Below are 15,903 nucleotides of genomic sequence, written 5' to 3' on the forward strand. Positions count from 1 at the left end.
AATGAGGTTAATGATGGTACCCACCTACACAGAGCGGTTGTGTTCAGGACAGTCTTGGTGTTTGATGAACGGTCAGTAATGGTACTGTTGCTATTACTATGAACACACGACATTCACAAAGCACTGGCTTTTACACAAGAATCAGGTCAGACCTGAGAAGGTTCTTTTTGATCCTCTGGCCCAATCCTGGCATTTTATGGATGGAGGAGGGGAGAAAGGAGTTCTAGAAAAGGACAGAGAACCAACAGGAGGTAGAGCCTAGACTCGGGACTAGCCCAGGGTTTTCTCCACCACCTTAGTTTCCCCGCCTGGAAGTATTTGATTCTTAACTTTTAAGTTTCTTGGTTTCCCGGTTAGAAAAACAGGATTTTCCAAGTCTTTATGATAAGCTCTAGAATGCAACAAAGCCAGATGGATTTTGATGGGTTCAGCTGACAGCAGTGGGATCTGATGCCAGCGATAAAAGGGACACAAAGGCATCACCAGTAAAACAAAGCAGATACACTTTGTTATTTTAAATCAGTAGTTTTATTACAATGCGCACTGACACACAATTAGAGAAGGAATGTCCTGACATCTTCCGGGCAATTCATGGAAAGCAAATGTAACCATCCAGGCAGTCGAGTCAGCCATGTCTTTTCCGAACACAAGGCAGAGCTTTTATACGTGATAACTCTGGAAAGTAAACTTTTCTTATTCTCGTCTACAGAACTTCAGTGTCAGAAAATAGTTATTATGAAGTGGGCTGAGAAAGAAAGAGTTTCCTTCATGATCTTCCAAATCCCACCTCGACATTTCCAACCCCCTGACTTTCTGGATGACTTTTTATGATAACGCAGATGGTAATGTGTCCAAGGGCTAGATAGCATCTACTTATTATTCTTCGCTACAATTGAAAGGGAAAAGATAAATCAAGAAAATTAAGTCCTGGAAAATGCACAAAGGCAAGGAGAAAATATCTGGGTGTATTAAAAATGAGATGCTCTTTTCACGAAACTCATTTAAAAGGTTACAATTACCATCAACATTTTAACTCCATTAAAGATCATGGACAAAAGCTTGCTCTTACATCTGCAAAAGGCTTCTGCATTACACAGGCTTGGAAGAAAGCACTGGACTGCGTGAAAAGAGCCGCTAATCCCGGTGGCGCAGGCATCAGGCTATTTGGAGTTGCATAGGCATTTTTTTAGATCCACTCTGTACAAGACACCATGAAGCCTTACCAATTTCTGTCTTTCAACAGCCACTGTGGCAATCAGATGTTTTAATTCCTGTAGCACTCACACCCACAAAAGTACTCTAGGAAAGAAATGCTAAAATGGCCTTTTGAATAAATTCACTGTACATTCCAGAACCTGGGACCAATAAAGAAAGAAGCCCGAGCAGGACTCTAGTATTTCATCTAGAAAAGCACTGCAGGAGAAAATTTTGCTTAAAAACACAAAAACTCAGGTGCATATAAATACATTTTTGGTTAATCTGTGCTATTTCAGATAGAAATCCTATCAGATATCCAGTCTACCAGGTGACTCATTTGGATTTTCATGTCTATTAGTAGAAGAATATACACTGTTGCATATACTCACATGTATATGCATATACATATATAAAATTCAGATCATGAAAATTTGTTTTAAATACACACACTTAAAACCTGTACCTCTAAAAATAAATACGTTAGCCTCTAGTAGGCTAATTCTCAGAGTTCCTTCTCAAACCAATCAGAACACGGTTTCTCGACAATGGCTTATGACCAATTAGCTGCTCTTTCAATCCATTATCTATCAGTAAACGTTTTAAAATTCAGATGTACAACAGAAATAGCACTCCCAGAATAGAATATGATAGAATTCTGGCTTTGAAAATGAATGTCTTGGCTTCCTTGATGTTCAGTTCCTACAGATGTCTAGTCTTTGCCTCTGCATTTATCTAGCAGTGGGAGAGTATTTTCTGGTGACAGCACTCTCTTGCGTTGACATTACCTTCTAATCAAAGGAGTCAGTTGGCATTTCCTTTGCTGTTTTGTGCAAGGGAACTAACACAACACTGTGTGTATTTGGTATCACTCCCATAATCACAGTGAGCTGTGTGTTTCAACGTAATTGACAATGCGCTGATAATGCTGAGGTAAAGCAGAAGTAGCCCTGGCACTGGGAAAAAAAAAAGTCTTCTGGGAGAACAACCAATAACAGGACCGGGCAGTGTGCCTGTAAGTCCCATGAAGTAACTCGAGACCACTGCCAGAGTGGACACACTGGCTACCTGATACTGTATCCCAAACAACAGAAACAGATGAAAACACTCAACATACTTTCTTTAGAAAGGATGAAATTCACAAAAATGGAGCTTTACTTTTTTGCTTTTACATTTCCAAAAAAAAAAAAACAAAACTTCTTAAAATGATATAAGCCAGACCAAGCTGTTTAGTATAGTACAATATTTAACAACCTTGATACTTGTTTTTGAATACAAGAATTTCAGAAATGTAGGAAAAATCCATGTTAAATGACAGCAAGAATGTTTAATGCCATTGCCTAAATTTTGTAAAAGGAAAATTTACCATAGTTGAAAGACAACTTCTAAAAAAGACAGTGTTCTATGTGCTCACAGTTCCAGATTGCTAAATTTATAAATTAAAGCGAAAGTTACCCATATATAAACAAGGCCTCTTTTTCATTGATTTCGATCTCATTTAAACCTTTGGATATTTCAATCTTCAGATTCCACAAGGTAAGGCTGAGTTTATCAGATATAAATAAAATGTTTAAGTCCATGACGTACTGTAGCACTGAGGAAACAAATGCATCAAATATTTACAGGCTGGCTACAATACTTTTCTTTTTTTTTTAAAAAAAAAGTCAAATGTGTATCAACATTAAGCTGCACTCTTTTTTGAATTTCTCTGGTTGCCAAAAAATGGGGCAACTGTATTCTTCCTCACTCATCTTTCCTCTCAGTCCTGAAGTCAGAGGCAGGTCTTAGGTCAAAGGGCGAGGTCTTTTGGGAGGTGGTGGAGGCATGAGCTCTGTGTCCGGGTCCAGATGATGTCTGCGCTTCTGTCCTTGAGAAGCTGCCGCACATCTGTCGATGAACTCAAATAGGATCTCCTTGGTGACAGGGTTTGAGATACTGTTGCACACAGCTGGACAAAAGGAGACAGGCGTCTCACGTGAGGAGGGTTCCTTAAGGGAGCTGATTCACCTCAGGGAGAAGACGATGGGGAGAGGTTTCCCTCCCAACACACTAAACACTCCCACCTTCCCTGACTTGCTTGGAATTAAGCCTCCCCCACCCCGATGTGAGTGGCCATCCTTCACTATTAATTCTAGACCAAAACTTTAAGCATTTGGGTTTTCACTCTGCATGCACTGAGCATGGCTTCACTCTGGTTTTTTATCCCACCACAACAGTTTTCACGGGGTATTATTCAGCACAGCGCATCACATTATGCTCCATGTCCAAACACGATTTCTAAAGAAGACGTGCACCCTAGCCCCTCAGCCTTCCTCTGCGAGGTAACAGCAGACTGTGACGCGTGCGACACAGAACCGGCCACCATCCCCCTGGAAGGGCAGGCTTCGCTGTAGCTGGCAAAGCATCTTAGTTTTTATTTTAATAACCTGTTCAAAGGCATTATAACAAAACTACTAATAAATAAAATATTTTACATGGTCAAAATTCTATTTACTTATTTGGTTTGGGGGGGAAAAAAGACACTGGCTTAATTAGTTCTCCTTCAAAATTAACTCATCTTATTTGAACACAGAAGTCAGTTATCCAACAAGAAACTCTGAGTGTCCAATAGTAACTTTTAAGCCGCAAAACTCAAAATGGCAATTTCTATATCTTCTTATCATCATCTGATCATCATCACAGCCAACCGAGCACTCAAGGTACACACTACTATAAACCTTTAATCTTGGTTTTTATCTAGTTTTTGTCCCCCAATTCCACTATAAATGCAATCCAGAACTGTTACTAGTAGCAGTTTCCCTTATAAGCTTAGTTAATATATGTTGTTCCTCATGAAAGAAACTTCCTCTTCTCAATTCCCAAAGCATTCCTTGTACGCAAAGCACACCATGAAGCATAGCGGGGTTTAGGGTTTGCTTTTTTTTTTTAAGGTTTTCATTTACTTTGTTCTCCACTGTTTGTAAAACTATTTTAGGAGCTGGAAATTACATTTTCCCCTGCTAATTTTGTCTTTTACCATGTGGCAAACAATGGTTTTTATAGTTTTGAATAGATCTGAAATTATCATGGCTTTTGTTGTTGTTGCTCAACAAATTCAACTTGCCTTTGGCCCATTCTCCTGCCCTCCAAGCTCCCCTCCTGGGCGCCCAGGTCGAGAGAGGACTGAAGCCAAACAGGGCCCAGACCTGACACAAGCCCTGGCCTGGCCAGAGAGGACGGGGGTTGGGTGATTCTGCCCTGCAAGCTGAGCAACGAAAGATAGCACGTTTTGGTTCTAACACCTTAATTTTTTCTTTTTCTTTTTTTTTTTTACTGTCACATCCCCTGGGAGGCTGTCATACTCACCCATGGCAGTGTTGTAGGCATTAGGAAAACTTTTGTCTGTTCTCTGTCTCATAAAGACCCAGCTGTTGTTCTCAAATTTGCATTCTATAATTTTGTTGTCATACTGTTTTAGCTCTTTTGTCACCTGTTTTAAAAGAGAATTGAGGAAAATATTTAAATCATCTGACAGGCTTTTCCCCTCCATGACGTGACAGACGCACAAGGGGATGCCAACAACACCTCGGTGACTTCGCGCAGCTCTGTCATCTGAGGCGTCTAATCAAGTCCACGGACAAGGTGCGCACTCCCTGTACGCAGGCTCATTACTCTGACATTTTATAAATAGTCGTGAAAACAGCTGTCAATATATAGCAATTAAAAGAAGCTAAGCAGAAACCAGCCACTTCTGGGCCAAATGCAAATATGTTACCATAGGGACCAATGCCTTTGATACTGTCTGTGTCCCTCTGGCTTTCAGAAACTCAGTGTGCTGCTAAGGTTTCCACAGTTTTCAGAAAGGTCTCGCCATCTAAATTCAAAACCTGAGAAATTCCCTTAAAAGAAAAACTTACACATAAAGAGTAAACATTAGGAGCAAATTCAGGCAATGTGCATCCTAAATATTTTGCTTTTCAAGCAGTGATAATTAAACAAAAATCCAATCTTCAGGCTATTTATCCTTTCCATTTTCAAACCAGTAAGAATTTAGAAGTGAAGCTACTTTTGGTATTAGTTGGTATGTTTTTTTGGCTACTTCACCTCAGATGATTGAATATACATTACACCTTACTCGATCAAAGCTAACAAGTAGCCATGGTAACTAGAGAACCTTTTAAAAGATATTTCATCAGGCTGTGAGGATGGTTTTTGTAAGTAGGAACCTAAGCTTATCTTTGCAGTATTCAAATCAAATGCTAGTCATGGTAATATTTTAATTCTGTCCCCGTCTTTCACAGCTCACAACTTTTCTTCACAATATGGTAGATTGCAATCATTTAACTTCATTAGCATTATTTGAAATGCACTCGTTTTTCTACCCACATATTCACTACCACCTAGGAATATGAAGGGAAGCAAATTTTTAAAAGATGCTTTCAATTCACAGATTAGGCAGTGCATGTCTTCGTAAAAACTTTCAAATTGTATTCCTTTTCCCTTCATGAGTATTATTACACTTGATTGGACTATTTGCATTTTCATTCAACAAATCTGACAGGACCAACACATTCAGTGTATTGGAACCAGATCTGCCCCCAAAAGTGATGTTCTACTTATCAAACTTGCTAAATTTATTCTTAAATATTCATTATTCTGTCTCAACTCCCCTCCTTTCCTTCCTAGGGGTCTACTTCCTTTTACTTAAAAAAAAATTTTCAGTCTCTTTTTATTTTTGATACATTATCTACATCCAAGTATTAGGCAATTCATGCAATTAGGTAACCACTTACGTTATACCATGTGTAGAGTCTAATAGAGATAACTTTCTAAACCTTTCAGATTCCCCATTTTCTTACTGCTCAAAGGGGCAAAGGAGTTTCTAACTTACTGGAGCAATAATAAATGAAAGTGCCCAGCACACAGTAGCCACCAGTACAATTCTTACCTGAATATAAAATTAGGAACTGAAAAATTGCTTATTTTAAAAAAACTTTACCAGCAAATTCACTAAAGAAACCAAGATGACATGGAAAGGCAAACTTTGAAAACAGCTCTCAAGAAAATCATACCACACACATTGCCTTGCTAGCAATAACGTGCAGTCTGTACTTTTACTGACTAGCAAATGTAGTATGTCTTTATCATACATCCGATCACTCTTGTGTTAGAATTGCTACAAATCATGGTTGTGCAATCTGACTACAGCAATTAGGTAGTATTTTTTAAGTATCTGTGTATCTACCTGGGCATGCATTAACAATCCAGGAAACAGCTTTCCAGAAAATGCATGCACCTGCCATAGTGCCAACCTAACCATACTGCCATGTTCAAGAACAGTCTACTGTTCTTCATTGATCACACCAGTTTTATTCCCAAGAGAGACACCCCACAAGGCACTCATCTGGTTAGGTAATAAAATATATTTAACTGATAAAAACAATACCTCTCACATGTGTACAAACTAAAGGCAGTTTTCACTAATGGTCAGATCGAGAGAATGACTGGCATACCGGGGAGGAGTTTAATTTAATATCCAAATTCTAATTTGTTTCTATGACAATAATCATCCCCAGCAGATCACATATTATAATTTACTAAAACAGGATCTGGTTAGGCCTTCTACAATCAGCCCTGTTATCCTAGTTTTAGTTAATGAGAGTTTGAAAGTAGTAAGAATAAAATATTTATAAATCAGGATTTCACATCTGTACCCATAATTACATTGAATTATTGAGGTTTTACTATTTTTGGAAAAAAGAAGAGAAAAAGAAAAAGAAAATACAGTGTATTTTATATAGAAAATGTTTTTTTTTTTCACATATCCTTCTTACTGAGTACCACACACTTGTTATACCATTTGAATCTGAATCTACTGATAATCTGGGGTTAAGAGACAGTCAGATGAAACCAGGTCTAGTCCCTCTGAGGATTTTCGATTAGCAGGTCAACGATAATACCTGAATGAAGGGCCCAAAACGAGAGGCAGGCAGAAGCACGGCTGCTCCCCTCTGCACTTTTTTTTTTTTTTACAGAATACGTTTTGTAACCCAAATGCTGGCCACACCACCAAGTCACAAAAGGCAAACCCTCAGTGTTGGCTGAACCGACCTGCACAGAGCAAGCAAAGATGCATTTCTGTGTCTAGTGGTGGGACGCAAGTCTCTAGAATTTACTGTCCCTGCTCCGTGAGGGCTGTTGTGTTACCCAGAGCTCTTCTTTCTTTCACAGAGGGATTTACAGAGGCCTGGGGGAAGGCGATTTCTCTGAACTAATCTGCTCTGGAGACACTTTAACAAATATCCTTAGATTGAGAAAGTATCAGTAAGTAGGGTTTTTCAAAACTTTTAATATTGAAATAATTTTAGATCCACAGAAAAGTTGTACAGATAGTAGAGCGTTCCAGTATTCCCATCACCCAACTTGCCCTCATGTTCATACTTTATATGGCACGTTTATCAACTCTAAGAAATCAACACTGGTACAACACAATCAGCTAAGCGACACACTTGATTCAGACATCATCTGTTTTCCACTAACGTCTTTACCCGCGCCAGGATCCAATTGAGGAAATGGCACTGCACTTAACTATTAAGTCTGCTTAGCCTCTTCTGATCTGTGACAGTTTCTTAGACCTTTCTTGATACTTTTGAAAAGTGCTAGTCAGATATATTGTAGAATGTTCCTCAATTTGGGACTGTCTGATGTCTTCTCATGATTAGACTGAGGTTATAAATTTGGGGAAAGAATGTTAGAGAGGTGAAGTGCCCATCTCACTGTGTAGTATCCAGGGGAAGATGAGATCAACACAGTTTCTTCCTGGTGGTGGTAACCCTGATCACTTGGCTATGGTATCTGCCAGGTTTCTCTGTGGTAAAGCTATCATCTTCCCCCGTCCATGCTCATTAGTTACGAGTCACTATGTCCAGCCTCACCCAAGGAGAAGGGAATTAAGCCACTTCCTGGAAGGAAGGGTACCAAAGAATTTGTGGACATTTATTAAAACCACCACAGAAATCAATACATTTCCTGGGAGAGAGATTTTAAGGCTATACAATATACCTTCGCTTCTTAAAGTTTCGCTCATTAATTTTAGCATTCATCCGTGAACCCTGCCTGCAGCAACTATCACTGTGGTGTTCTAATGCAAGTTTCTATTTTCTCCATTCCTTCTACATTTTTTATCTGGGCTTCTTCTGTAAGGAAGATTTGTCCCTTTTCCCTCATTGATTTATTTGCTTGTTTGTATGAAGAACTCATGGATATTTATTTTATTCTTTGGCTTATAAAATACTATTGTCATTTATTTTCTTGCTCAAAATGCTCCAGTTTCAGCCACTGGGAACTCTCTCAAGTTGGTTCCTGTGTCCTTTTAACTTGCCTCCACTTTCACTTCCTTATCTTTAGCATTTCTGGCAACAAAAGATACTACTCCAGGATCATCTTGTATTTTCTCTGCCTCAGCTCTAGAGTCAGCCATGGGGTCCTCTACCAGGATTTTATAAGAAAAAAAAATGACTCTTCAACAGTCCAGGCTATGCTAAGAAAGTATTAACACACACCACTTGTGATGGTCATAATTTTAAACTATTATTGAGAGAAAGAGGGAGGGAGAAAGAGGAGGGAGTATGAGAGAGAAAAAGAATCATAATCAGACTCTAAATGTGAATATCTGTATATACTTAGAAGTTTCTAACCAATCTTTTGTGAACGGCTATCTGGAGCTAAACTAAGTGGGCCACTTTTTTTTTTTTTCTGAACTTACGATTCTACTCAAGCTCTAATTCTGTAGTGTGACATAAGGTGAATTTTTGAAACATATTTCAAGTAGATGAACGGAAAAAAAATCTTATTTCCGTGTAAACAAATTCAGTCTGTAGTACTTACGAATGAAGGCAGAGAAAACAAAACAATAAATATAACAGAAGTGAAATGGAATTACAAAACTTTTCCTTGTAGTGTCAGAATAACACGAACAGCTTAAATTTTTAATTTATTACTAGATAAATAATCTTTTAGAACTACTATCTTATAGTAGGGCCTTGATAAACCACTCTTGGAAGATGCATCCATCTACTGGAGGAAGTAAAACCCTTGATAAGTTACCCTTTGCAAAAATATGCTAGACTTAACCACTTTCCTTCACTAAAATCCATTTGTGTTTGTGCCTGTGTAATGAAGAACTACTGTGTAAATAACACGCCTCACGTTTGCGAGGTTAGAAGCACGGCGGCAGGAAGTCTCTCTCTCGTGAATGGTGGGGTCTTCAGGCCCTCCAATCTGGAGCTCAACTAATGAAGGTGGCCGATAAAAAGAAAGCAGCCAGAACTCTGTCTTATTTATCGCAAAGGTCATCACAGACAAGTCACAACTTCAGGTTACAAAATTCCCGCTGAACTACAGAATATTAACTTTTAATGAAAGCAGAGTTAGTTACAGTTATTATTCAAAATACAATAAATCTTCATATAAAATAACTGGGCAGATAAAACAACAACATGTTAGTAGTGGCTATTGGTAGATGGTAAAATTAGAAATGACTTTTATTTTCTTCTCTGTGTTTTGCTGTATTTTTCCAAACTTTCTACATAATACATGCTTAACTTCCATAATAAAAAATTTCCTAAAGCAAACTTTGTTTCATAAAAGATGACAAACATTAGATTGGTTTTTAATGTAGAGGTACGAAAAATAAGAAGAGATAAACATTTAAATAGAACACAAAAAGTCTTGGAACAAGTCCACAGTTCCCAAAGGGTGCAGTGAGGCACCCCCGGCCATGGCAGAGAACTCACAGAGGCACTGTGGGGTAGTTCACATTTCTAGGAAACTCGGTGGCATGTGCTGGACACCATGCAAACTACTTTTTGGAGGAAGTTCACAGTTTCAACATGAGATTCCTTTGGGTAACATATCTTTGTGAAGCTGAAGATCCCACAGTTATTGTTATTGATAAAAACCAAGTATCACCACAATCAATGTGGAAAGTAGATGAGGTCGGTGGTGTATAATCTGATTCCAGGGTTTAAGAATTTATGCAGTCAACACATGCTAAGCTGTTAGGACATAAAAACAAACACTTATTGAGTAGTTTGGATCAATCCACTAAATAAATGGAATTGTTATGTATTTCTTTTGGATTAGAAGTGTTGTGTAGGAGGCAAAATGAACCAAGAAAGTCTGATGTCTGCCCTATGTCCTTTTCATTCATCCTTCCCCAGATCCTAGTCTCTAAATCCACGCATAGGTTTACATCTAGCACTTAGTGGAAACCAACCAGAGGAGTGAAAGGCTTTGCTTGAGGTGCAGAGAACAGAGGATGGTACAGGAGGAGAATTTCTATCAAGTTAATTTCATTCGTCTTGACCTAGATCACTAAGATATGTACTCCTCATTGATCTCACATTGTCAGCATGGTACTCAATCCAGGGTAGATCCTCAGGGAGGATGTTTACTGAGCCTCAGCTTATCAACCAGTTTGCCCTGTGGATGGTGGCTGAGTAAAGTAAGTCACTACTATCTCTATCCTTGTCGGCCTCCTTCCTCCTTCCCACCCTTTCTTTCTTTCCCCCCAAACAAAACAAAAGGTTGTAAGGCTGAAATATCCACAGTTTTTCATCTGAATTAATATAATGCATCCGTACTCTCCTTCTGCGTCCTAAGGTGCAGGTGATGTTGCCGTTCATCTTGCTCTCACGGTCTAAAATGCAGCATTTCCCCCTTAGACAGCGAAGGACAAGCAGAGGAAAGGGAAATATAAAGGAAGATTTCTTGGTGCTCACCCTCCTTTATTGGTCAGGCAACAACAACCATTTCTAGAACTGTATGATTCACCTTTATATAAATAAATATTAGTAGCTTCTTTACTGAGTACTTAGTATGTGTCAAGCATTATATCCACATATATAATCTCATTTAATTTGTACCACAATCTTAGGAATTAGATCACTCCCTTTTGGCAGGCTCAGGAAATGAAACTTAGAGTAGTTAAATATTTCACCCAAAGTCAAAAACCTAGAAAATGGAACAGCCAAGCCTCAAATATAGGTCTCCCTGTCCAATGTCACAATGCCACTTCATATCACACCAGCTATTACAGAACTTGGCACTCTGTGGACAACAAACGTAGAATGAAACAAGTTATCTTCCTGCTCAGATTTTGGCTGAAATTGCGTACAGAAGCCTCTGCACATGTAAGTGTAAAAAAAGTCAGTCTTAAGAAAACACAGAGACATTTTAACTTGGCCACAGCACTGAGTGTAGATTCATCCTTTCTGCCATCTGGTAAGTATTACTGAGCAGCCATGCACCAGGCACAAGGTGCTGGGCTGGTGATACAGACACTGTCCCTGCCCTTCGAAACGTGCAGCCTAGGAACAGCCAAATAAATAATTACAGATTCTGTTAATGGCTATGAAGAAAACAGATATGTAAGAGCGGCTAAAGTAGGGAGAAAGACACCTGGTTTTAGGCTGCGTAGTCTGAGGAGATGACAGTTCAGGTGAGACAGGATGATAAGCCAGCTTACAGAAAGAGAGGGAAAAAAGGGGGGGGCAGGGAAGGAGAGAGACACACCCTTCAGGCAGTGATGAACTGCGTGTCCAAGGCCTAAGGCGAAAAGATCTTATGATTTTGGCACGTTATAAAGGAACTGAAAATAAACAATGTTCCTTACAAGCCTTTGAAGGGGGTCCCATGTAAGCCTGACTTATTCCACACTCTAGCTTTTATCTGCTGTATGCTGTAATTTACCCTTTCATACCATACAGAGCCTGGTGCCTGCTGGACACCTTTGTGTGAAGGTCCCATAGATTCCTCAAGCCCAACATGTTCAAAACTCTACTCTTTACCTTCCCCCAAATCCATTTCTTCTCTCTCTCAGTAAATGGTTAACTCCACTCACCCAGTTCCTCCTGACGGAAACTCTGGTGTCCTCCTGTTCCCGTCCCCTTTCACTCTCCCTCAGGGTCAATGCATTTCCAATTCTACCTCCAAAATGCATTCTGAATATCTGACTTCTCCCTCACTACCATCATCATAGCCCAGGCCCTCACTGTCTCTCAGATTCCTGCAACAGCCTCCACACTGCTCTCTTCTTCCACATTTTCCCCATCCAATCAATTCTTTACAAGGCAGCCAGATTGGTCTTTGAAAAATGTAAATCCAATCAAATCATTCCCTTGCTTAAAAGAAAAACAAATAAGACAGGTGGGTTGGAAAGGGAGAAAATAAGACTGTCTATTCACAGAAGACATGATTACTTACATAGATGGAATCTGCAAAGATGCTCCTAGAACTAGTAAGTTTAACAATGCTGCAGAATACAAGGTTAATATACTAAAACCAAGTGTATTTCCACATACTAGAAATTTCCAAAGAAGAGTTGGAAACTTAAAAAATTTAAAGTATCACTTACAGTAACATTCAAAAACATGACATAGGTATAAAAATATGCAGGATATGTATGCTGATAACTACAAAACAACAATGAAAGAAAGCTATCAAAGAGGATCTAAATAAATGGAAAGATATACCATGGTCATGAACTAGAAGATTCAATACTGTTAAGATATTAATACTACAGATTCAACATAATCATAAGCAAAACCTCAACAGGATTTTTTATAGATATAGACAACTTGATTCTAATATCTACATGGAAAGCCCAAGACACTCAAACAACCAAAACAAAAAGAACAAAGTTGGATAACTGACACTGATTTCAAGACTTAGTATAAAGCTACAGTAATCAAGACAGTATGGTATTGGTGAGTAGACATATTGATCGGTGGAACAGAACAGAGAGCCCAGAAGTAGATCCATAATTATAAGATCAATTAATATTTGATAGAGGTACAAAGGCAATGCAACGAAGAAAAAACAGTCTTTTCACCAAACAATGCTAGAACAATTGGATATTCACATGCAAAATGATGGACTTCAACCCTATCTCTCACCTTACACAAAATAAACTCAAAACAGAAAATACACACAAAGATAAAACCTAAAAATATAAAATTCTGCTCTGCATTAAAAATGATGTTAAGAGAATGAAAAGGCAAGACACAGATTAGGATAAAATATTCACAAATAATGTATCTGACAGAGGACTTCCATCCAGAATACATAGAGAACTCTTAAAACTCAATAATAAGAAAACAACACAGTTTTTAAAATGGGCAAACAATCTGAATAGATATTCCACCAAAGAAGATATATGAAAAAAAAGAAGATATATGAATGGCAAATAAGCACATGAAAATATGCTCAACACATCATTAGTCATTTGGAAAATGCAAATTAAAATCACGAGATACTACTATGCACTTATTAAAATGTCTACAATTAAAAATACTAACAATATCAAGTGATGACAACAATGCCAAGCAACAGAACTCTTACACGTTGCTGGTGGGAATGCAAAATAGTATAAACATTTTGGAAGACAGTTTAGCAGTTCCTTTATAAAGTTAAGCATACACTTACCAAAAGTGCCAGCAAACCCACTCTTAAGTATTTACTCAAGAGAAATGAAAACGTATGTTTGCATCAAAACCTGAATAGAAGTGTTTACAGTAGTTCTACTCAAAGTCACCCCAAATTGGAATGAACTCAAATGCCCTTCAACCACTGAAGAGATAAACAAATTTTGGTACAGCCTCAGCTAAATTAAAGGAGGCAAAGGTAAATTAACTACTTGCGGAAGATTTTACTTCTAGTTTAATAAACCATAATTTAAGGAATTATTTTCAAGGATTACTTTTCACCCCGGAGTGGGAGATGTGATGGGTGACAGATGAAGGGCAGAAGAACATAACATTGGCTTGAACCAAGCATGATGTCTATCGAGTTTCTTTTCCTTCACTTTCCAAATGCACGCCACTCTGACCTGCATCATCTCTGCTGTTTGCTATTCTGGTTGTGTGAGCACAAACCACAGATCATAGCAAATTGCAGAATTTCTCAATCATTAAGGATTTACAATAGGTTAATTTTAAAATGGGCTGCACTTCACAGCTGCAAAGCTTTTGTCTGATTTCTAGACCAAATGAGAAGCCATTATTGGACTGAAGACCTTTCCATGGGCACGACTAGCAAAAGGAAAAGGTCATGTGGGCAAAACAGGCAGTCTGCCAGGTAAGGTGAGGTAATGACAATGGCTTGCAAAACAGAGCGCCAAACTCTGTGGCACAGTGTATTGCTCTGTCTGTTTTGTACGAAGCATGATAAGAATTATAAGCAGCTCATGGGTTCAGTGCATGCTTGGGATAATAAAAACGATACACAACCAAGGAAAGCTTTATAATCTACAGGCAGATCTCATTTGTCTGCACTTCACTTTATTTCACTCTACAGATACTGTGTTTTTTACAAATTGAAGGTCTGTAGCAACCCTGCTTTGTCAGAGTTTGGTTAGTGTTTATTAGCAAGAAAGTATTTTAAGTTAAAGTATGTACTTTTTAAAAGACATAATGCTATTATTGCACACTTAATAAACTACAGTTTAATGTAAACATAACTTTTGTATGTACTGAGAAACCAAAAAATTTGTTGACTTGCTCAATTGCGATATTTGCTTTATTTCTGTGGTCTGAAACCAAACCCAAAATATCTCGGAGATCTATCTGTACCATCAACATGGGGAAGAGACTAAAATACAACATGCATGTCTGACATTTTTGTCCTTTTTAAATAGCTGTAAGAATGATGACAGACTAAACTGATGTTGCCTTTTTTAAAAGATGTCTGTCTCACAGCCAGTACAAACAATTCATAAAGTATATTTGTCAGATTGAATTTAATAAATGGTCTATCCACTGGCAGTAACAAATACCTAACTTAAAATCATTTGAAGCATGGTCATTAAATATCTATGCTTAACAAAGTTCACGATATACTGGATCTAATGTTCGAGCTAGGCAATTCATTAAAATGCCAATGCAATGTTCAAATTTACTTCAGTGAATCCTTTAGCTACTTTCTAAGGGCTTGCTAACAATTTAGATCCAATAATATTCTTTTTTTATTCCTTTAGCAATTTGTGCTGTTTACGTATAACTTTATGTTCTTTCTCACACCCATTTTAAACCCAACTATTCAACTATGCACTTTTTATAGAGAACTAAAAAAACGGTCCTTTAGATAGATCAATGTGGCACATGGCAATAAACCAAAATGCTACCATAATAAACGAAGATTTCCTTCCCACTCTGCCTACCATTTAGAACACCGAGGGGGGAAAAAAAAAGCTGAACTTCTTCCCTTTGATCATCTCCTAGAGTAAACTTTCTTTAAAAATGATGGTTTGCTCTAGTGGCACTAACAGGCACTGAAACCCACAGACCCACAACACCTTCGAATCATTAGCTTAGGGACACAGAGCTCCTTCGTTTAGTGACAATGCTCTTGTGACAACTGGGACCCATCTGAGCAAACAAGGCTTTCCGGGATTCCTTTCTTACAAGTCTGTACCTCAGGTCAATCCAATCAGCCATTCAGAGTCATTCTCTCACTGGATGCCATGCGCACTGCATTCCACTTTTATACACGCTTTCTCAACAATTCTTATGTCTTCTTCTTTGAGTAAGAAATCCTAGAGTTGTTGACAAAATCATTACACAAACAGTGACAATACACTGCTCAGAAGTGCAGTTCTGTTTTGTATCCCTAAGAATCCTTTGAATGATATTCATCAGGAATTTATTTAAATCTGCCTCAACAGCTCCAGGT

At 38.3% G+C, this 15,903-nt stretch overlaps 1 protein-coding gene across 1 annotated transcript in view; it reads right to left on the reverse strand.

Moving 5' to 3' along the window:
- Positions 1–509: 509 nt before the first annotated feature.
- Positions 510–15,903, reverse strand: part of RNGTT (RNA guanylyltransferase and 5'-phosphatase) — a 183,860-nt gene continuing 168,466 nt past the window's right edge. The window contains exons 13-14 of the mRNA XM_032484877.1: positions 4,540–4,663; positions 510–3,142 (exon numbers count right to left, since the gene is read on the reverse strand). Coding sequence (XP_032340768.1) covers positions 2,979–3,142; positions 4,540–4,663 — 288 coding nt within the window. The 3' untranslated portion in view covers positions 510–2,978. The remainder of the gene's footprint in view (positions 3,143–4,539; positions 4,664–15,903) is intronic.

This window comes from Camelus ferus, chromosome 8 (assembly GCF_009834535.1).
Source record: "Camelus ferus isolate YT-003-E chromosome 8, BCGSAC_Cfer_1.0, whole genome shotgun sequence".
NCBI lineage: Eukaryota > Metazoa > Chordata > Mammalia > Artiodactyla > Camelidae > Camelus > Camelus ferus.